The sequence below is a fragment of the Juglans regia genome, chromosome 7 (genome assembly GCF_001411555.2).
Source record: "Juglans regia cultivar Chandler chromosome 7, Walnut 2.0, whole genome shotgun sequence".
NCBI classification, from domain to species: Eukaryota; Viridiplantae; Streptophyta; class Magnoliopsida; order Fagales; family Juglandaceae; genus Juglans; species Juglans regia.
Genome location: NC_049907.1, coordinates 26,469,294 through 26,493,330, shown reverse-complemented (window position 1 = coordinate 26,493,330; position 24,037 = coordinate 26,469,294). Strand labels below are relative to the sequence as shown.

Genomic DNA, 24,037 nt, shown 5'->3' with positions numbered 1-24,037 from the left:
GCCAAAAATGAGCTTCATAATCGTTGCTATAGCTCGGATGCGGCGATCCATCAATCGCCGCACGATCGCCACAATCCTAAAGCCATTTTCGTTCAATCTCGGCGACTTTGAAAAATCGCCGTAACTGACATCATTTGCGGCGATTAATTGTTGCCACAAAAGATATAAAATTGCGCCGGTAAAAAGGTTCCCAGTTCCAACATAATTGCCATGAAAACTTAATAGTGACAAAAGATGTCGTCGCTATTACCTAATTAGTCGCCACAAAACTAGTTAATATTGGCAGCGATCTCATTCTGTCGCCCAATCGTGCCTATTTGCGGCGAATGTTTTGGCCGGAAATGTTTACGTGTTCGATGCAAAAGCCAAGTCTAATTTGCTGCGAACCTTATTTTCGTCGAGATTAGTCTAATTTCAACGGAGGTGAATTCGCTGAAAAAGTTAAAATATCGCCGCAAAAGGCTAATTGGAACGATTATAAAATGTCGCCGCTATAGATATCCTACCGTAAGTCTCGCTGTTGCGGCGCATAAGAGTCGCTTCAATAAGAAGGTTTTGCATCGATTAATTGATTCGCCGCTGTTTGGTTCATTCATATGCTCTTTGTTAATTTTTTTTTTCCGCTCTTCGCCCAGATACGTTTGTTACATTTCATTTTCACACTTACAGTTTATGTAATTAACACTATTTTTCTTATTATTTCAGGTCAGTCAAACAATATTACTTAAAACATCAATTTTAATTAATATTGTTTAACTGACCTAAAATAATAAGAAAAATAGTGTTATTAACCACATAAACTGCACTTAATGTTGACTTCTAAAATAATATTGTCATATTAAACTCATGCCTTATGATATTAAATAGTTAGAAACAGGAAAAATAAAAGAAAATATTGAACTTTCATTATATATGCCTTAAGAACATGTAGAAACCTAATTTCCAAATCTTTGAGCACTATTTCCATCTAAGATAATAAATTAATGACATTCAATTCATCCATTCAGGTGGGAAATTCACATTAATGTAATTATGGGCTATACACTGGGGTGGACCATTCATGTCCAAAACTTACGCCTTAACTACTAAATATTGAGAATATATTGTTCAAATATAGGAACTGTGATGCTTCTTTAACTTTATAAATTATATCTAGTCGCTGTAAAGTAGCAAAATGGGACCTGGGCATGAGGGGTGGGCAGAATCATGGCTTACAAGATTGCATCAATGCCCTTATACTTGGCTGGCCACAAGCTTTGATATTTCCATCTCAACAAACACCAATCTGACAAGTGGAAATAAAATGCATCACAGTTCACCATTATAACAGTTATATATAAAGGACTAGTTATAAATAACAAAACATTCTATTTGTTTAAACCAACATAATGCAATCTACGAAAGCATGTCACTAAGCAAATGAACAACAGATTATCCCAACACTTCCAATATCCAACACCCATAGAAACATGTTCGGTCTTATATAAAAAACTGCAACCATTCACTAATGATCCCATGCCAAACCATCCACCAGTCCCACTACCCCTCCACTTCTTTTGCCACTTTTATCAAAGCCAAATATATTGGTTGATGAGGCAAAAAAAGGCAACAAGAAGACAGATTTCTACACAATCTGATATTAAGAATTTACCTGCTTTCATAGACATAATGATCACTTGAATTTCCAGCATACAACTTAGCAAGCCTGGCAAGAATAAGCACTTTAGTAGATGTGTTATCCACATGAGCTTATAAATAGAATTTATATATATATATATAAGACAAAAAAAAACTTTCGATTTTGTAAAAGAGTGCCCCAAATATGGAAAAAAAAACTAAAACCAAAACATAGTGATATGATCAAGATAATGATTGAATTTGAAGAAATCCATAACTCAAAATAGAAATTTGGAATTGGTGATATTCATGAGTCGTAATGATTTATAATTTGGTTCTGGGTTTGAAAATGAAAGTAGAATACTAATTAGAGTGGTATAAAAGACTAAAGAGTAATGTAAAATTCGAAAGCATGCATGTAGCCCCCCGTTCTTTTGCTAGCTCTTACTAACTTTAAAATCAAATATTAATGTTGTTTCTAATTTGGTAACTTCAAGATACAAGTTGTAAAAAAGCATGGCATGTTAAGTTCGAGACCTTATCAAGTATTTCATCAACTTTAGATAGAACTATTTCTCATGCATGTAGGTCCATCGACGAGGCCGGAAATGACATTAATATATAATGTCTCAAGAGCAAGAGAATAGAGAGTATAGATAAAAATATAATATGAAGCCACATTAATTTGCAGTTGATTATATCAGTTTCAAAATGCATTCACTTCAAGAGATTCCATCTTTTGCAGCCAAATTTTTTCCAGCGATGTATAGTTTTGACGGAATTAGCTAACCATGTCCATTTAATTACATCGACCACAACAGAGACGCTATATTTTTTTATTGCGGCAAAAATAATGTCGCTAGTTTTAAATTCGACGAAAAATTCTGTCTACGACAATTGATGTGTTTATTACAGCGATGCCAAATTGACACAATAAATTTTGAAGGGATAATTGTGTTGCAGCAAATTTTTTTGCCGCAATATGTGCTTCACTTATATACTCTTAAATTTTTCTACTCCCCCAACTCATTAATCTAAAAACCCTCTAGCTTCAACATATGTGTCTCTCTATCGCATAAAGTGGTTGTTGTCGCCCATTCTCATGCAGCGCCGTTGCCGCCTTGTCGTCACTAGTAACTCTCTCTCTCTCTCTCTCTCTCTCTCTATATATATATATATATATTTCATCACAACAACAAATCTTGCCAATCGATCTCACAATCTTCAGTTCTTTAGGGGATTTTCTCTACCCCACAATCGCATGGCCGTAAAACAAGGTATTTTGTCACTTTGCTCTATCCCTGCAAACCCCTTCTCTCCATTTCTCTTGCCCACTATCATTATAATTTATTTTGTATATTGTGCTGTGTTTGGTTGGTGATGGGATTAGAAGGATATGTCCAGTTAATTGCTCAGGATGATTTGTACAATAATCTGAAAATGGGTAGACATAGATCCATGACTTAGGCTCTTTTTCCTTTTTGTTCTTTGAAATTATTTTGCATTTAAATTAGGATTTGCAAAATATATAGATGATTGTTGATTTAAACCAATTTAAATCACATAGGTACAACCCTCTCACTGAGTCAACATATTGCATGGGGCATAGTACATTACAACCTATTGAATAAACTGATTATGCATGTTGTAGAGTGGGAATTTAGACGTTAGTGCTAGTGTGTTGGACCCAATTGCAGCCATTTTAGTTCCTTGGTTTAAAAAGGATAGATACTTAAAAACTCCCAAACATTCAGCATTATTAACTTATGATACTTTATCATTTGAACATTATGATTAGCATAATACAGTTGTGTGCTAGCATTAATAAAATCACAATGATCAAGGGAACGAAATTAACATTATCATTATGATGTATTTTGTAAATTGTGCTGTGTTTGGTTGGTGATGGGATTAGATGATTTTTTTCTTAATTGCTCAGGATGGTTTTTACAATGAGAAATCATATATTTGAAAATGGGTAGACATGGAGATTTAACTTCCACTCTTTGTTCCTCTTTGTGCTTCGAAATTCTTATGAAATTTACAATTAGGATATGCAAAAATCCCTAGTGATAGTTGATTTAAGCCAAATATATTCACATAATTCGCTCTCACTAGGTCATGAGCATATTGCAAGGGGCATAGTGCATTATAACATATGGACTAAATCCCTTGACACATGTCGTAGATGGGAATTTAGAGGACTTTTGTTATGGTTGTAGTGATAGTGTGTTAGATAATAATTACACGCTATTTGATTCCTTGGTTTGAAAAGAATAGATGCACAAAAACTCCCAAACATCCAGTAATGATAAAAGTATTAAGAGATTGGCTCATTTCATGAACACTATGATTATCATAATACATTTATATATGTGCTACCATTAATTTAATATAATGTGCAAGGGAAGGTATTAACATTAAGTCCTAGTGTTACATCTTTTCTATATTTACATACTCCAAACAACGTGTATATGATCAGATGTCTATAAAAAGATCATCGGAGAAACAATGATTATCCAATGACATAATTTATGGGTTCTAAAATTCTCCAAAATACAATTGAATTGACAAGTAAGGTTGCAGCCGATCATGATCGATCAATCATGATCATGCTTTCAAATTTGAATTTCCTAGTTATAATACTGACTTTGGTCCCTTAACTACTTCTCGACAAGCACATCATGTGTTTCTAAATAGTATTTCGACATTAGAGGTACTTCTAGACGAACTGTATGCTGGTTGCATCTACTTAGCAAGACTAACCTTCATCTATATTGCAGAAATTTTCATGTCGACTGTCCATATTCTAAATGTGGATTGAAATAAGTTAAACATTATACATCTATCATATCCCACTTTAGTTAACAAAGTGATTAGCAATTAACTATTTACATATCTTATAACTATGTACATATATATATAACTTTTAGTGAAAAATCGAAATGGAATTAATTAGTCCTAATCACATGGAGACAACCTGACTAAATACCAATGCATGACTACATTACTAATTAGAGAAAGGACTTGCATCTACGGTACCTAACAACTACGATCAAACAACTTCGAAGGAAGGAAAAATTCAGCAAAGTCATTTCTTAAAATTTGCCCAACTAATTATATACATTGAGAATGAACAAATCTATAGAGTTTGAAGTGGTGGTAGGACCAAAATGAGTAATGAAAAAAATATTTGGCTTTCTTTCCTTCCTTCAATTATATATTCTCATTGTCTTTCCTACACATCTTTTTCAAAGAAATCCATCTTCAATTTTCCCAAATGTATAAGTTTTTATGGCAACATATTCACTCGTTCGAGATGCTTAATGACAATTCTATGATACCTTCAATTTAAGATAATGAAGGTCTTAAGGTATTAACATTATGTTCTGGTTACATCATTCTGCCTACTTACTCCGATCACATTTTGTTCTGTTCGATGTCTATGATATTAATGTACTTCTCACCTTAAAATCTTTTCAGATGAATAAAAATTGGATGCATATCACCAATAAGTTTAGGTCAAGAGAATATGGCGAAGGGGTTAGGCAGTTTCTCACAAAGGCTCGAGCTCATGCTCTAGAAAAGAACAGTATCAAATGTCCATGTTGTAGATGTTGTAATAATTTATTCCTACCTATAAGCGAGGTCGAATGACATTTATTTATGACGGGTATAGATCCAAGCTACACTGATTGGATATTTTATGGGGAGGAAGACCCCATTAACTTAGGGTTGAGGACGAAGATAATCATGATATTGGTGACGATGGTTACATTGATGATATCGACGAGATGTTGGGTGACTTTCATGTGGCAACCGTTGTAGGCCTTGATGATGACTTGACTGCACATATAGTGGGAACCAGCACATATGCTGTATTTGAATTTAATAACAACTTTTGACTTCAAGGAAAATTTACAAAGAAAATTAAAACCCAAAGGAAATACAGTACGGACACAACATTATTATTGTGATCAGACTTTACTAATTGATTCTGAAATCCTTTCATACAAACACGATCGATATGTATATATACATGCATACACCAACTTCTTTTTATGCCTGATTTTTCGAAGTTGCTTAGAAAATAGAAAGAAAATGCAAACTAATTAACAAGTTATTTGTAATTAATGAGATATTGGCAAATATAGCTAGGGACCGGATCATGTTTTCCGGCTAGCAACATACACTTGGCTTTTGAATATGAACACTTGAAAGGTGGCTAGCTAGGCCTGAAATCAAGGATCATGCATGGTTCATCCAAGAAGTCCTGAATCAAAAGACACCCCGGTGGAGGGCAACCAAAGATTTCCGGCGATAAAACCTGCGACGGTAAAAGTCTGAGCTTCAGCAGACGTGAGAGAAGAATGATAGCCAGGCCACTTAACCCTACCAGAAGTGGAGGCACCAGGCCCTGAGTTCATGTATTCCCCATAGTACAGCGTTTTCAAGGCAAAAGATCCCGACCATGGCGACCATCCTGCTTGGTGAATTAACCCACCCAGAGACGACTGCATGATTACCGTCCTCGAATACTGCTTCCATGGCCTTCCAAGATACGTAGCAAACTTCGACTGCACAGGAGCGAGGTCGGATGCTGCTTCTATCTTACAGTTATGGATCGAAATGCCGGTGTTTTCATCTGGGCTGCTCCGACCTTGCGCTGTGATGAAGTTGTCCTGCCCTGACGCAGGCTTCCTCACATATATGCCACAGTTTTGGAAGACGGCCACGGAGTTGCCGAATATGAAATCTACTGTACCATAGATGTCGGTTTCTCTATAAAACTGGCGTTTGGAGAGAGTGTAGAGGGTGTCTTGGTAACCGAGGATGGAGCATCGGAAAATCACCGACTTGTCGGAACCAACACGAAGGGCAACAGCTTGGTGTTTTGCCGGGCCCGCAGTGTTCACAAATGTAATGTCTCGAGCTATAAATCCATCTCCCATGGCGGCTGAAAGAGACACGCATCCATATTATACATATTAATGCATATCAAAATTATATATGGTCAGGAGCCCCACATGATTAATTTAATTTGAATAGTCATGAGTACTATTTAGAAACACGTACATAACCACCAAATTAAGTACAAATTGTGATCCCAATATATTTCTGATCCCTATATATCTAACTACCAGTAACATTTCTTAAGAGTTGGGCTTATCTTCTTCTTCTGATCTCATGATCATGAGCTGGTTATGGTGTTTTTTTTAATCAACGTGTGGCTACGTGAAGCTAGAGATCATCGATGGGTATATCGATGGCCTGCCCATCCACCCACAATTTTAATTTGACCACTAGCTAGCTAGCTTGTGACGGGTTATTTATGACGATAACGATTATTTATGATAAAAATATACTGATCATTTTGACAAAAAATAATCATTTTCATTAAAAACAACTAATCACAAACAAATAATTTTCTTGTAGAATCAGTTCATATAGAATTTGGTAATATAATTAATTGGACTATCACAATAACGTTTCTTTTTTATTTTTTTTAGATATAATATTAATGTTTCCTAAGAAAGCTAGCTATATTTGAACAATTAAAAAGGTTAAATTAATTAGTCTTAGATCATGATTATCTCTAACTCAAAATACTTTTTAAAATACGCATGTAGAGCAAAATTATGTGTGCAAGTCCGATAGAGGGAAGCTTTTTGAAAAAAATTAGCTAGGACTCCGTTAATTTTTTTTAACGTACGTATTTATATATTTTAAATTTGTATGATCTAGTACGTACGTACTGATCTCAAACAAAAACAACTTTAATTAGAAGTACCATGTGATCTTGATTTACAATATCTAGATTATAATGTTTGGAGAGTGAATAATATTTTTTTAAATTTAAAGAAATAGTACTATTTATAATTATACAAAATTTTGAAGATGCATAATTTAATATATATAGACTAATTTAGAAAGATATTATATAAATATAAAGATACATAAGATATTGTCAATACTCGAAGATCAAGCTAGAAGGCGCGGCCAGGTGTTAGAAAAACAAAAACAAATAGATAAATGAGCTAATTCCCATTTGTTTTTTGCCAAAATTATCTTAAAGTGGTAATAAAAACCGATTTGAAATTAAGTTTATTGGTGCATGGACTAATAAATAAAATAATAACAACCTTTTTAATAAATTAAAAAAAAACAAAAACAAAAATTGTACGTGTAGTGAGTTCCCTTATTATAAGATGTACGTACGTACCAACGGTGGCAGTCCGGAAAGTGGTCCAGCCATCATCAGAATTCTTATCACCAACAATGACTGTTAGGCCCTTTCCATCCCCAACCAACATGACATTATGTTGCTTAGTGGGAATGTTTAGATTTTCCCGATAAGTCCCTGCTTTTACGTGAATTACAGTCCTACCCCCATCCGCCAATGATGCCACCAGCTCAAGTGCCTCTCCTATGCTCCCGTGCGTCCCACTCCCATCCTTTGCCACCACTGCATTTGCTTCTATCTCTCCTATCGAAGCTTCCAAAAGCTTCCGTTCTGCCGCCGACACCCACGTCGGAAAATCCTCCGACAACATTTTTCTACTGCCACCAGTACTTGATCTTGTGCTCGACTTTTTTGCCGCCTCCTTTGGCTTGGTAGACATGTAAAGGTTTAGGGAGTTGCTAATGAAATGGCTCAAATTTTGAGCCTTAGCATCCATCACGCCTTTCCCTACCTTAAATCGATAATTCTCAAGGCTTTCGAGACATGCTGCCTGATTAGTAAGAGCAGCACTAAGCCATGTCCGGACATCATCATCGATGCTGGTGCTAGGCGTATTCTCGCGGTTGACAACATTGGAGAGCTGGTCTAGACTGTCCTCGAGCAACTCGAGGCAGTCATTCATGCCGCCGCCAATTAGGTTGCCGGGGTAGGAAAGGCTAAGGTTGTAAGCAAGGGCTCGAGCCGAGTGAGCCTGGCCCATGCTGTACTTGACCGAGTGGTCAAACAGATCTGCTAGGGTTTGTGGGGGCGCAGTAGTAGTACTTGTTGTAGTTAGCACCGATGACAGCATGGATTCACAAGCTGCTTTGTGGGGGGCGCGCTTGCAATAAGCTGAGAAAATGTTGTCTCCAGAAGAGAATTGGGAGAAATGGGAAGATGATATTGGTGCAGTTGTTGCTGGCAGCAGAGATCCAGCTGCCAATCCAACAAACAACAAGATTTCAGTGGTTACCAACACAGATAGTACTGAGACTACCCATGAGTTATTTCCTAGTTTTGAACGAGAGGAGATCGGCATTTTGTACGGGATTATGATTTTATGAAGTTGAGAGAGAGATCAGATCAGAGAGGGAGAGAGATCGGTGGTATGCCTTGATTAAGCATAAACTAGCTACTATATATAGAAAGTTTATGACATGGAAGATGGCATGTTCATGAAGCTAGCCAATAATTAAATCTATGTATATTCTGTTTGGGGACGGATTAATAATTTGATCTTCCAGCTTTTACATAACTAATTTATTTGTGTTGGATATATGCATGGTAAACTAGCTGAAGCCATGGGATCCATTACGTACTTACAGGGCATGCATATATATATAATTATAAGTACTACTAGTACTACTGGTACGTACGACATATGCAGTAATAATATTACATCGTCGTGTATATATATATGATCAAAGCAACCTTCTTAATTATTGGTAGGCCATGAAGCGGCCAGCTCGATCGATCGTTGAATTGAAGCTAGCTAGCCCATCTGCCAAACACTAAAATATTGCGAAGAAGTGCTCGATACCTGAATATCCAAACACTCGATAGTTGCTAGAATAAAGAAGGATAGAAAATCAAATGATAATTTTTATGTCTTGATTATTAATTTTCTTCTTTCCTGATCATCAGCTCAAGTTATAAGCTAATTGGCCCCGAGCTTTGAACTTGGTTAATTAATTAATTTGAAGAAAATGTTGGCATGCAGTGCTATATATATATATATATATATATATATATATACAGGCACTTATAATATTAAATTAATATAATATTATTTTTTCATGGAAAACCTGATCAGTACTCATCGTGTGTGTAATTATATATAACTAAATATAGCTAGTGATAAAATAAAAAAATAAATAAAAAGAGAAGTGTAATTTGGTCTATATAGAGACCTTACAATTTAAATAAATAGTATAAATTGACATGAATCGACATGATATATATATATATATATATATATATATTAGATCTAGTTAAAAATAAAAAGAAGTTTTACAATCTGATATATATATTACCTTAAGTAACATCAATTTGTATGTTTAATTTTTTTTATAAGATCTCTTGAATAAAAATGTTTCAAATTATATTGCCCTTATTAATTATAAGTAGCTAGCTGCTAGCAAATTCGTGGACAAAAACCGCGCGTTGATTTATTCTCCTGGATGTAGATATGCATATAGATCACAATATATGTTTCAACAGCGATTGATCAGAAAGGCCAACCGAAATTATATGCTCAAAGTATATTAGACTTAGGGAAACATCAATGAGGTCTACTGCGGGGCTTTTCATTGTGGTGCATGCATGGAAAAGTCTCCACTCGAACAGCAACTTAACGTGTATCACACTACAAGAAAAATAGATTTTTGTGGTCATTTAATTGCGACAAAAATGTTATTTGTGATCAAAACATACTCATTTCAGCTGTAAATATATAGTCATTTCGTTGGAATTAAATGACCACAAATAAACAGTTTTCTTGTAGTGTCATGACCAGCTTTTTATTTATTTGAGATGATTCTAATTCATATATAATCTCTCGTTATTGATCGATCGAGCTTTTTGGCTGTCGGTTTTCTGTATATTTATGTCAAGGTTTAATGGGACGTTTCAACTATATATATAGAGAGAGCGAGAGAGAGATGGATTAAATTAATGGGACCGTGAATATATAGAAAAATTAATACTCAATGCATGATGCACTAGTAGTACTGATCATAAGAAACGTCTTAATCTTGTTTTGGTACGTAGTCAGCTTTTTTAGTCATGTTATTTCAAGAGCTACCTTTTTCTTTTGCTTCTTTTTTGTTTTTAAGTAGTAGTACTGCATGGTTTTAGCATGCATGAAGAGCTAGGAGATCAGGAATTATATATATATTATATATAAGTATAGATATTCTGATCAGAAGGCCGTAGCTAGTAATTGGCCTGCAGATCAACTTTAATTATATATATATATATATATATATATATGCATGCATGAGGTGTACCTGTGGTCGTCGAGTACGACGTTACGATCGATCGAGTAATGTATTATGATGATCAGGAATTCATGAGGTAATTATTCGATCGAAAGAGCATTATATATATATATGAGATTTGCTTTTTGACTAAGGTTACGATTAGATAGTGAGAAGTGTTGAGAAGTGTTGAAAATGTTTGTGAATAGTTATGAGTAGAGATTGAAGTGAGTTTGTGGGTCCCATTGAAAATATTTTGAGTTGTTTGGATGTGTGAAGTATGTTGAGTTATTGACTTTTGAGTAGTTAATTTAAAATTGTGGGTCCCATAAATATTATAGTGATTTTATTTTCAGTAATAAATATTATATATAATGATTTTATTATAGTGATTTTTTAATATTAATAAATATTGTAGTGATTTTATTTTACTTTTATATATAATAATGATAAATATTATAGTAATTTTGTTTTTTATTTATATATTATAATGATTTTTATTTTTTATTTATATATTATAGCAATTTTATTTTTTATTTATATATTATAATGATTTTATTTTTTATTTATATATAATAGTGATAAATATTTTTTATTTATATATTATAGTGATTTTATTTTTTATTTATATATTATAGCGATTTTATTTTTTATTTATATATAATAGTGATAAATATTTTTTATTTATATATTATAGTGATTTTATTTATTTATATATTATATGGTTTTTTTTATATTTAATAGTGATAAATATTATAGTGATTTTATTTTTTATTTATATATAATAGTGATAAGTATTATAGAATGTTTGTGAATAGTTATGAGTAGATATTGAAGTAGGTTTGTGGATCCCATTGAGAGTATTTTAAGTTATTTGGCATGTGAAGTATTTTCAAAAGTACGAAAATACTTGAAAAGTATTGACGATACTTTAATATCCAAACACACCCTAAATAATTTCAAGAGGAGCATCGATATTCCACTACTTAATTTAATTAATTAATGGGCTCATAAAAGTCTTGATGATCGATGATCAATATCGATCATGATATCGACCTCTTCTCAATTATAACAAGTTCATCATGTCAGGACTGGCTATATATATAGCTTTCTACGTACGTACCAATTATAAGCCTCGATCGATCGGGACATGCACTATCGCCCATAAATCATCGATCCACAAGCTGTAAATTAACGAATTAATATAAATTGGTACAATATATAAATTACAACTACTGTTGATCTGGCAAAGATCAGATTTTATATATATATATATATGATAAATTAATTAATTATAACATTTTCCCATATGATAATATATATAAATATATCATGTGTGTGTTAGTAGTACTGTTATTGATACATATCATCATCATGGTCTTGATCGATCATGAAAATTATATGGCTAGTACAACTACAGCCTGGTGCTTGCTAGCTAGCTTAATCATGTGCATGATGTTCCACAGCTAAAGGATGTTTTATATATAAATATATATATATATATATCATATATGGAGTAATTATAATATCGATGATCGATCGTAAGAAGTTAGAAGATCAAGAATTAGCTAAAGGATGTTAGAAATAAATAAATAAATAAAAGGAAAAAGAAAATGTCAAGCGCTCTTAATATAGCTAGCTAGTACTACGGCATTCCCCACAACGAAAAGTGAAGTATAGCTAGGCTGCATCTTTTTCCAAGGAATAGCTGGGTCTATAATTAGCACAACTTTAATCAATTAATACGAATCTGCATAATATGAACGTAAATAATGATAACAGTTGAAATCAAAATGATATTTACAGTTTTAAAATTTATAAATTTTGTATAATTTAAAAAACAAATTTGATAAATTAAAAATTTACATAAATTTTATTTTTTTTTAAAATAAATGTGCGAGACTTACCATCTAACTCTTTACCCTAACCACATTAAAATATATCAGGACAAGACAGTAAACGATCTAACTCTTTTAGTATAGATAGAAAATGGTTCAATATTTGTGCAGTTTTGACATGTATAAATGTTATGCAATTTCTTTTTAAAAAATAGGGCATACCTATCATATATATATGAAAATAGAAGTGTTATAATTATAAAGAAATTTCATAAAAATAAATTCATAAATTGATGTGACTTCATATGATCATACGTTAGATCTACTTTACAATTAATAAAAGTAGTTTTACATCCAATTTAACATATCATATCAAGTCACGTCAGTTTATAAATTTATTTTTATAAAAAAATTTTGTGGCTAAATTATTTCTCATGCAAAAAAATCAATTTTTTCATTATGGTTTAACTTTTTTCTACATAGACTTTTTTCTAAATTAAGATAAAGTTGGAACAAAATTCGATATCCGATAAATTGGCATTTAATTTGTATTATTGAAAGCTATAATAAGAAATATTATTTGTTTATATATATGAGTAATATTACATACAATCATAGAGTGTACAAGTATCGTAAAGTTGTTTTGAAAGAAAATATAGTTCACTATTAAAATATTATTATTTTTTCATGTGAGTTTCGTATTTATTCACTTTTTTAATATGATTGTACGCCGTTTACACACTCACGACTGTAACTATCATTTCTCTATCATGTATAAGAACCGCGCGCATTATGCCAACTCGGAGAATTTGTTTCCAGCCACATATATAGTACGATATTCAGCTATTATGAAAAATCCAACTGGTTCTCTAGATTTAGAAAGCGACAAATTAATAAAGCTTCAAATAACTTAAAAGGATATAATAATATAATTAGGTCCTTCCATGACATGACTAGCATATATATATGGATTTATATATAAGGTCTTAACAAAAAAAAAAAAAACTTTGCTTAAAATTACATGTGCATGTGTCACATCATTAATTTAATTTGGATGGTTATGATCAGTACTACGTACCCACATAGATACTAGTTTTAATCACACATGAAAGTTGCAATCAAAGTCTTAGAAAAGTCATGATAATATTGGTGCATGGCTATTTCCGTTAAATGTGACATAAAGTGGTAAAGCAATATTTTTGAAGATTAACATGATATATATATATGCATAATTTATATATGTGTGTGTGTGTGTGTAAATATATATATATATATATATAGAGAGAGAGAGAGAGAGAGAGAGAGAGAGAGAGAGAAGATACCATATGGATAAGCTATAATTATATGTCAAGAAAAAATAATTAAACCTTATCATATTATATATATAGTTGCTTTATAGATCTTACGGATAGAGTTAAAGTAGCCATCCATGCAATTATATTTAAGCTGACTTCCTATAGTGACATGATGATGATGATAAGCTGTTTTTAAATAATTAAATTAAATGTAGGAAAATGACTGCAAATTTTGAGGTTTTTTGGGATCAAGTTAATTAAAATCTGTGTATATCTTGATCTGATCATCAGCAGGAACTAATTAAAATAACTATTTATCTTTAACTATATATATATATATATATATATATATATATTTGCAGTATATATTTACTATACGTACGTACATTCATGAGACAGATTAATGTTGGTTCAACTCTCCAATTTTTCACCTTTTCTTGGAGCCAGATTAATAATACTGATCTTCTAAAAAGAAAAAGGGGAAAAAATAAAAAGAAAAACCTGAATTAATTATACATGAAGGATATATATATATATATATATATATATATATTATGATCTGCAAAGTGGGTACTTGTCCATTGTATCATCAGGTCTGAGATTGTTGTCTTATGATTAAGGAATGTAGTACTTAAGTTATCAACAACAGGAATGCATGGGAAAAAGGCAGTGATCATATTATATAATATTAGATAAGAACGGAATCGTATATAGGAAACTTAATTAAAAAGCTGATCATGATCTCCAAATTAATTGGTTGTTCCACAGTTAACATCATCATCATCATCATCATCATCATCATCCATATATACCGTTAAGTACTATTTATTTCATGTTACTCCATCTTGATATATATATATATATATATATATATTAACATCCGATCTCGTTTCGAATCTCAGCCGTCCGTTAATTGCAATCTGTGTAAAATATTACAACAGCAAGGAATTGAACTGCATGCTTGAACTCAGAGAGAGAGATCAATGAGAGAGACTGGGGGTGTGTGTTGAAATTACTTCAAAGTATATATGTATGTGAAAATGAAAAAAGGTAGCAATAAAGGTACAGATCGATGCATGCAGCCTGAAAGAGAAGTGCCAACGCACCCACCAATTTGAAATGAAGATGACAAATATGATATAAAGCATTAAAAAGGCATCGTGATTAGATTACGAATGGCCAAATTTCATAAAAGTTGGAAAGGATGCTTGTGGGAGATGACTTGTTCAATTATTGTTAGGTCAAGTGGACGACAGTTCGGTTAACTAGTCTACTTAATTAGAAGCTAGCAGACCTTATAAGACATTATATTATATTATATTATATAACAACCCACTTTGATTTTTTCAGAAAGCATCTCATCTCATTTAATCATTACAATTTTTTCAACTTCTAATACAAAATAAAATAAACAATTCAACTTTTTTAAATTCCAAAACAAAAATAATATTAAAAAATATATTCTAATTATAACACTTTATTCAAATTTTTAACTTTAATCTCAACTCAACTTATCTCATCTACAAAAACAAACGATGCCATTAGAGAATTACTAGATTTATCTTATTATAGTAAATTCATAAATTGGATATAATGTATCAGATTATAAATAAATAAAAATATATCGTAAAATAGATATGATATATCACATCAAATTACGTTAATTTATAATTTATGAATCAACCAATTAATGTTATAAGCATCGATATTAATTGTTTCCATATCAAAATGGCCAAACATGAGTAGGAGAGATATATACATATCCACGAAAGTCAATTATAATGAATGGCCATATGCAGCAGCTAGCATGGCTGCCTAATGGTTGGCTTAGCTAGAGTCTGGTTAGCCATCGTTAATCGTATCCGTAATGTGGACCCTTTGACGTTTCTTGTTAATCACTTTGCAACCAATAACTTGGAAAACGGGACCCTTTTTTTCTTCTTTTTTACGGAGAAAGTTGACCGCATTAATCGTTTTTATTTTGAGCTTTTTTATTTTATTATATCATACGTTAATAAAAATCTGCAAGCTCATACTAACTAGCTAGCTATGTCTGGGTAAATCAATTAGAATAATGCCTTATGGAATTTTAGGATACGTAAATTCTGCGCACTTATTTAATTTTTTTTTTTTTTTTTAAAATGCACTCAAAATGTAGAAATAATTTTCCAATTTAAGTATGGCTACATTAATGAGGCACTGTCCTCGAGTAACATGCGGGTAAATTAAGGGCAGTAGAAGTGAAACTTTGATTTAGTTTAGTCTAATTTTAAATTGAATCTAATATCTAAACACCTAATTCTCAAATTATTAAACTTATCTCAATTCAAAACCTCTTTACACATGAAACTCATAACTTTTTTCTATCCAACACCTTTTTACACTCGAGATCCATAATCTTTTTTAACTTCTTATAAATACATCTAAATTTTTCTTAACATCTAAACACATCTAAACTCATCTTAGGTGGAGCTCACAAAACTCATTCCACCATCTCAACTTACTACTATTCATAAGAATTCAATTCATTTCAACTCAACTTAACATTCAAACTCAAATAGGAAAAAAAAAATAGAAAAGCAAATGGGCATTTCAAACGATCATCTGATTAAATTTAATGTTACAACTCTATATCCTATATGCATAGGAAAAAAAAAAGATATATCTTTTTTCAATGAATTTTTTTTTTTTTTGGGTAAAAATTAATGTTAATTACGCTTATTTTTCTTGTGTTTAAGAAAGTTTTTTTTTTTTTTTTTATAAAAAATCACTTCTTTAAAGAAATTATAGACTTTTGTCAAACCAGAGGACTTGAGAAAGAAAATCCGGAATACTATCCCACCACATATAAATGCTTTCCACATTTTTTGCATTTCTAACTAATCTATGTGCAGCCATATTACCCTTCCTGTGCACATACACAAAAGCACACTCAACAAAACAGAATGAAAGAGCTTTGATGATGAAACACTACAAAATACCAAAGGACAAGTACACCACTTTAATTGATTAATGGCATGTAGCCACATGGATTGTTTCCACTTGACAACCAATTAGAGCTCAACACCTAGCATTTAAATGATACTTCAGCATCCTTTTTAAAGAAAATAATTAAAATTACTTAAATCAATTATTCTGTTACTTCTAAATTTTTTCCACTTTTCACGAACATGTAACATGCCACATGGATTTGAAGGCTGAGTCAGCATTATGCTTCTTTGGGTGAGTACCTGACCTGATAAATAACACGTGACAAATGGACAATACTGTTTGTTGATTTAGCGAAAGTGATACCAAGCAAATGTCCCGTTAGAAACAGAACCACTTGGTCTTGGATCGGTTTCAAAAGCTCAAAGAAGCAATCGGTCCCCCACGAAGAAACATAGGAACTAAAATACTATTGTGTGTGTGTCTGAGTGTGAAACAAAAGTAAAACAAAAACTATCTTCAAACAAGAGCTACTACGTGCACAAACTGATCAAGTACAACATAATCATTAAAAAGGAACAAAAAAAATGCTCCACCATGTCTTTTGTCATAGCTTTAGACACTTTGCAATGTATTTTGATGCCCAAGTTCCTCACTTTCCCATGTGTGTTAATATCCTGCTGATCAAAGCTTCCTTCTTTCCACCAACAGGAAGCTTGTGTGCTGTCAAGTAGAATTTCAACTCCACCACTGTCAAATCCTTCAGCTGATTGTAACAAAAACACCCCCAATCATCAAGTTAAAACTTAAGTCATGATATTTTTCTTATGTTTTCTTTTTTCCTATTAACCAGTAGAATGTCTAGAAGGAAAGCAGCAGTACTCTGCAAATTAAGGTTAGACAGACCCTATACTAATCTCAACTCCACCAACTTTGCACCTAAGAGTAGGATGTTTTTTCTTTTTTTGGCCCAGGAAAAAGCACTAGGATCAAAGCAAGACAACAAAAAAACTTGTAATCTCACCTTCCCACTGTCTGCAAGGTCATCCCAATCAAAGTTTGCACACTCCTTAACTGCATTTTCAGCAATTGCTTTTCGTTTTTTGGAGGTCTCACTTGCTTTTCCATTATCCACAAGTTCACTTTCCACATCATCGTTGTCCCCATACACAGAAAGTTTGAATTCTTCCAATGCACTTACCACTCTTGGCCTGCAGCCCGTGCATGCAAAAACAATTTCAAGCTTTTTTTTTTTTTACCCCTTTTTATAAGTAACATAACTTCGAGTTAACAGCATTAACAAGCTTTTATCAAGATACAGGAGAAATACAGAAGTGAGACCGGCAGATTTTTCTCCTTTTGTTCTTTCATTTGGCTGAGACGCAATAGTATAGGGAAAAGGACAGTAAGAAGGTATCAGCCCTAACCTAGACATGCCTTCTTCATCAGGGAGGGTTTCATCGTTTGTTTCTGGTATGTCAAGCTCCTCCAAAGCCAGAGCTTGCAGTACTGCATAGTGCCTCTGCAAGGCTGCAAGAAATTACTTTGTAACACACCATGTAATCCCAAAAACTCTAGAGATGGAAATAGGCATCATAATCAGCTTCGTGTTCCACTCACTGAAGTAAACATTGCTCCATATATGTTGATTATTATAGCTCATTAATTTGCTAAACCCACTAAACCGATATACTGATTGCAGCTTAATGGTTTCTAACAGTTGGAAATAAACTATACTTTTCTTCCAATATAAACACAATAAAAAAGATTAACTAAAATATCTTCACAATGACAGATGTTTAGAGACTTTTTTTATAATAACAGACTCCTCAGTGAGACCAAATCTTGCTAATCATTTTTTATTTCTCTGGCATCACCTGGTAAACCTAACAGCGAAACTTAAAACTGCACAATTTCTACATGACATAAATATACTTAGTTCTCTTTCCTCATGACTATTGTATTGTCAAAGTCTATGGATCAGAGGATGAGCCTTTTTTTAACAACATATTTAATAAGTATCAACCATTCCTAAAAAGCGAGATTTCAAGTACATTGTTCCACAAATTCAGAAATGTCCTTAATAATTATAAAACAACAGAATAAGTTACAGTATATTGTTGCTCATGCCACCCAAAAATATTTCCTCTCAAGTGACATTCACTTTAAAACATGGCCGAAAAGAGATGAATGATAAACAGCCATTGGAAGAAAATTACACCTTGATTAAAAACCTTAGCTGTTTTAAGTTACAGAACTACCATGTAATAGGCAACATACCCGGGTTAGAAAATTGGCATACTGAAAAATCCTTAAAATCGATCCGTTTCATTAAGGCAGCAGCCTTCATAATTTGATCATCAGTTGCTTTAGGTGTTGCCCCATTTGAATATGAATAAACCTGCAAAATATCACGTATTTGTTGTTGATAAGTTTACCAGAAACCTACCCTAATCAACTTAACTATTTTTCTCACCTCTTCAACATGCCTGATGTCTTCAGAGTAAGGAAGATGTATCATGTGCATTCCTGGTGGCTCAATCTGACCACCATGGCTGATAATCTCATCCTGAGAATTCTCAGAGAGAAGAGATTAAACCAATAAAGTCTTGTTATGTAGGTTGATTGTGGTTTGAAGAGTCCAGACATGTTCTGGAGTAGTTTAAATAAATTGTGGACTCCAAATAGCATTGTTAAGTAATCGGCGGTTATTATTCCAAGATCTTAGATAACTGATGACATTATATTGTAAGTTTTGAAAACTTGCAACTTGCAAAGAAGCTGGTTTTGAGTATCAGATGTCAGTTTTCTTCTACTACTCTCTTCTTGCTCTTTAAAATTGAACATTTTAGGAACTTTGATCACTTACCCTCAAATATTTTTGGGTTATAATTCTTCTTATATCCAAACCTTCACCATTGAAGAACCATATTACGAATCTATTCAAGTTCAATAACTGAGTATACATGTTTTGATATTGATGAAATACGAAAAATTCTGAACTGCAAAGTTTTTTGTAATAAGTAATAAAAAATTATTAAAAACAAAATGGCCTACCCAAGTACACAAGATGTAGACAAGAAAACCACCTAATCAGAATGGAAAGAAAAAGCACCAAACTAAGCTCTAAACCCACCAGGTCCACCCCCCCCTCAACGGGCGGCAGGTGGGAGAATATATACCACCAAACACTACAAATTATGTAATGAACTCCCCTTAAAGCCCGTAGTAAACCTCAATTCAATTAATTTTGGTCCAGGTTTTGAAGAGAAACAAAGAGAGGACATGAAGGAAGAAGGCAATTGAGGCTATGCTTGCAGATGTGACTATCATTATTGGTTCTGTTGATCACAATCAAGGGTTCCATTCTCACCCTAAGGGCCACCCCTTAACGATGAGACAGACTTCAATGTATCAAGTGTAATGTTACTGAATTTAGAAAAACTAGTCTCATACATGGGTGATGCGCAAGAATTACTAAATTTATTAACTAAAAGATAATATATATATATATATATATACTAAGTTAGTTCCATACTATGGATCATCAAACAATAAATATAACCTTTAAATGAGTGCTAGAACCTTTACAGAGTGTCAATAATAGCACCTTGATCTCCAAAATTTAGTGAAGCACATTAATCCACACTCCTCCCAATCTCTTTTGTTTTTAAGTTAATGATGGGAAAATTGACGAACTTTGTTCTAGTGGAGAGAGGGACCAAGATCTCTTTATATACAGTGCCCAAATTATCATGGCCACCAAGAGTCATAACTATAATCTCTTAAATGTCCTTTAAAATTCAATTTTTATGAATCTATTGATTACAGAATTAGAAAGGCATGATTGAGAAACCAACAAGGTGTAACTTAGGAAAACCAAAAGATTTTACCAACTTTAAACGAAAATTAGTAACTCAATTAGATATATAATTATTCATTTCATAGCTTATGCATAATTTATTTTTCATTCAATAGATAATAGACAATAACGTGTATCAATGTACAGACTGTTTTGAAAGTATTAACACCTTACTTGAGCAATAAGAGCAACCAACTGAGGACGAGATGAACTGCCATAAAATGCCAGTGCAAACCTGAAAACGGTAAAAAACTCTAAAGTTTCAATATAATGCACAACTTCTTGCACCGACTCTCCTTTAATACCATCCAACATCAACCCGTAAAAAGTAATCAAGAGGTCTAATACAATTCAAGTGAAATAGCCAACCAGGCGTCAAGAATGCATGAAGTTTGCACTTCTGCAAGCACCATGCTAAAGTTATTGTTTGGGGGGGGGGGGGTTCACCAAATATCCCTGGTATACATTTTCAAAGTAAAACTCTACAGGGCATAATAAACATTATTCTTTATTTTATTTTTTTTATAAGTAGTTCTTTATTCTGTTCATAGCTCAACCAAGAAATCCAAGTAGAGAATTTTGATATGATAATTCCAGGCACGTGATGCAGGAAAAAAAAACTAAAATAAAATAAAAACTCTGATGGGAAGTGACTACCAAATTTTCTTTATTTAAAAGCCGCAAACTGAAATGGTATCATTGCAGGTAAAGGTAGCATTCATAAATCCAGAGGAATAATAGCAAAATGTCAATCATGAGAACACAATATGATGTGCTTAGTTAAAACCCTTTTTCACTTGATAAAATTATATCTTGCTTACCAAAAAAAGGATGAGACCACGAAGTTGTGACTATTGAATATAAAAGATGATAACGACATATATAACCACAAGCAATCTAAGTACTGGATGGTGGTTAAAGTTAGAAAAATAGTACCATAGTAGAATAAAGCATTGTATGTTATGGTACTAACCGCTTGAGCCGTAACATGGATCTATGCAGGGCAATGAAAATGCAAGTGCTACCTATCACTTCCTGCAATAAGAACCACCATAAACTACAAGGAAATAGTTGTCAAGGTAACAGACAATCAAAGGTCATTCATATATGCATTTACATACTATCTATATAGTGACACTACTGCCATTTATATGAATACTAAAGAGATCTCTATCGCAGAAGATGTTCTCTGACCAGCAAGACAGAGAGGACAAGGGACGATCATTATCTTCTTGAAGACAAATGAGTAATTATCCAGTAGTTATATCAAATATTACGGGCAATTCATATTTAACATAACCACTGGATAATTACTTTCAAAACTCTCTCTCGAATATTGTAGAATTATAGAGAGATTTATGTTTAAGGATCTGTTAGCAATATTAGGGGCTAATATCTAGGAGATCTACAGCTAACAGATCAGTTTTTCTTATCCCATGATTTTAGGAGATTTGGTAGTCTGTTACCAAATCTGTAGATATAAGTTTCCTGTTTTATAGCTTTCAGTTTTAGGTAGTTCTGATTTCCTTTCTAGATTAGCTGTAAATATCCCTAAAATAGATGAGCATTATCATCTATATAAAGAAGGGCCTGTAACCTTATTTTTGGAATAATGGAATCTTACTCTTTCCTTCCACAAACAAGAAATATTTTAGGATGAAACATTATGCCCAAAAAAATATTTTTCTTCTCTAGTGCGCAAAGATTCAAGTTATGTATCTGTTGCATGGAATATGTAGGGTGTTAGAAAGAAGGGTATAAGTATTTTGTTTTCTCTCTCTCTCCTGTAGATTTTCCCTCAGTTACAAGAATAATTAATTTGTTTTCAGAGGCTAGATTTTATAAATATGTGGTTTATCTGTTGAACCCATGACCTAAGTGTCAAAACATTCAGAAAATCAAGAATACCCAGAGAATGTTTTTGGAAAAACCAGCTCTATCAGTTTCGCCACTCACCTTATCAATGTAATCAATCTATACAAGGAAGTAGATCATATGCTATATACGGAGTCTAACTAATTCCCCTAATATTCAGCATCTATACATGGTAAGATAATCTGTACAGCTAATATTAACAGAGTCCTACAGTGTATAAACTCCTAAAATTGTATGCGTTAACACTAAGTACCTCACATCGTGAAAATCCACATATACACCACATTTTTTAAAGTAAAAATAAATAAATAAATAAATTCATGATGACAGATGTTTTCAATTATCAATTAATAAAGTAAAAAGAAAAAAATAGCACATCAGCGCAAACAGACATTGCAATAGTATCAAAGAATTAAAACAAAAGCAACCTCATCACTTGGAAAAACAAACGTTGATGGCCTCAAGTTGTGATGATCTTTCAAGCAACTTAATGGCTTGAATCCTAGAAGGTGAAGATTGCCAGTTGTAACTCTTTTTATCTCTGATAGCTCCTCCGCTGAAAATGTAATATTCTCACTAGAGACAGATGAAACAGTTAAGACTGAAATTTCAAGAAGAAAACTAACATGACAACAGCTAAAATAAGATCAGAAAACATGTCAAGTATCTACTTGCATATGATAACTAAAATGATGTCATGAAAGCAAACTCCATGGATAGCATGGATTACAGCTACGGCTAGATTAATTAAAGAGAACCCTTTATTTGAAGGTAAGGCCAAAAGGGAGTCAAAAACCATGTTTAATAAGTGTTAATTGATCTCCAGGGACAAAAATGTGCTACAGTTCGCAGAAGAATGGTTGGCTTGGTTGAGATAACTTCGGGAAACTCTTTAGTGAATATTTCACCGTGTGGAAAAGTTGAGTGGTGACTTTCCTTGGAAGAGCATTTGAAGATGTAGGGTACCTCTTAAGGTAGCTTTCTTTGATTAGACTGCTTCCCTTGGGAAAATCCTCAGCATTGACAAATTGAGGAAACATGGCCTTATTGTCATGAACTAGTGCTACTTCTGCAAAAATAATGGGGAAACGGTGGATCATTTGTTATTACATTGCAAAGTGTCCAGGTTCTTGTGGGATGATATCTTCAACCGGACTGGTCTAGGTTATGCCTAGAACGGCGATGGATATTTTTGAGTGTTGGAGAGGGTTTAGGGGTAATACCATTATATCCATATCGCTACTGTATGGAAAATGATTCTTCTTTGTATTATGTGGTGTCCTTGGATGGAGACATTGAAGAGAAATGGTCGGTGTTTTAAGATCGGGAGCATTCCTTGGATGAGCTTAAGAGATTCTTTTTCAGCACGCTATTACCTTGGGCTTCTGTCATTGATTGTATTGGGACTAATTTTCAATAAC

At 32.9% G+C, this 24,037-nt stretch overlaps 2 protein-coding genes across 2 annotated transcripts in view; both read right to left on the bottom strand.

The window, feature by feature from the left end:
• Positions 1–5,551: 5,551 nt before the first annotated feature.
• On the bottom strand, positions 5,552–8,998 carry LOC108987346 (pectinesterase-like). The gene is made up of 2 exons (XM_018960251.2): positions 7,841–8,998; positions 5,552–6,574 (listed from the first exon to the last, which is right to left on the bottom strand). Exons 1-2 carry the CDS (start codon positions 8,877–8,879, stop codon positions 5,877–5,879), a joined length of 1,737 nt encoding a protein of 578 aa, XP_018815796.1. The 5' UTR covers positions 8,880–8,998; the 3' UTR covers positions 5,552–5,876.
• An 8,210-nt stretch (positions 8,999–17,208) lies between these two features.
• Positions 17,209–24,037, bottom strand: part of LOC108987345 (ATP-dependent DNA helicase 2 subunit KU70) — a 36,969-nt gene continuing 30,140 nt past the window's right edge. Inside the window, exons 12-19 of the mRNA XM_018960250.2 lie at positions 23,045–23,192; positions 21,715–21,776; positions 20,916–20,976; positions 19,356–19,448; positions 19,160–19,280; positions 18,307–18,409; positions 17,904–18,090; positions 17,209–17,645 (exon numbers count right to left, since the gene is read on the bottom strand). Of these exons, the coding sequence (XP_018815795.1) occupies positions 17,532–17,645; positions 17,904–18,090; positions 18,307–18,409; positions 19,160–19,280; positions 19,356–19,448; positions 20,916–20,976; positions 21,715–21,776; positions 23,045–23,192 (889 nt within the window). The 3' untranslated portion in view covers positions 17,209–17,531. The remainder of the gene's footprint in view (positions 17,646–17,903; positions 18,091–18,306; positions 18,410–19,159; positions 19,281–19,355; positions 19,449–20,915; positions 20,977–21,714; positions 21,777–23,044; positions 23,193–24,037) is intronic.

Bases quoted from the DNA above. Each gene is read 5' to 3' on its own strand.
- LOC108987346 (XM_018960251.2), bottom strand. From the start codon at position 8,879: ATGCCGATCTCCTCTCGTTCAAAACTAGGAAATAACTCATGGGTAGTC. The intron at 6,575-7,840 runs GTACGTACGTAC...TGTCTCTTTCAG, and splicing joins TTTCCGGACTGCCACCGTTG to CCGCCATGGGAGATGGATTT.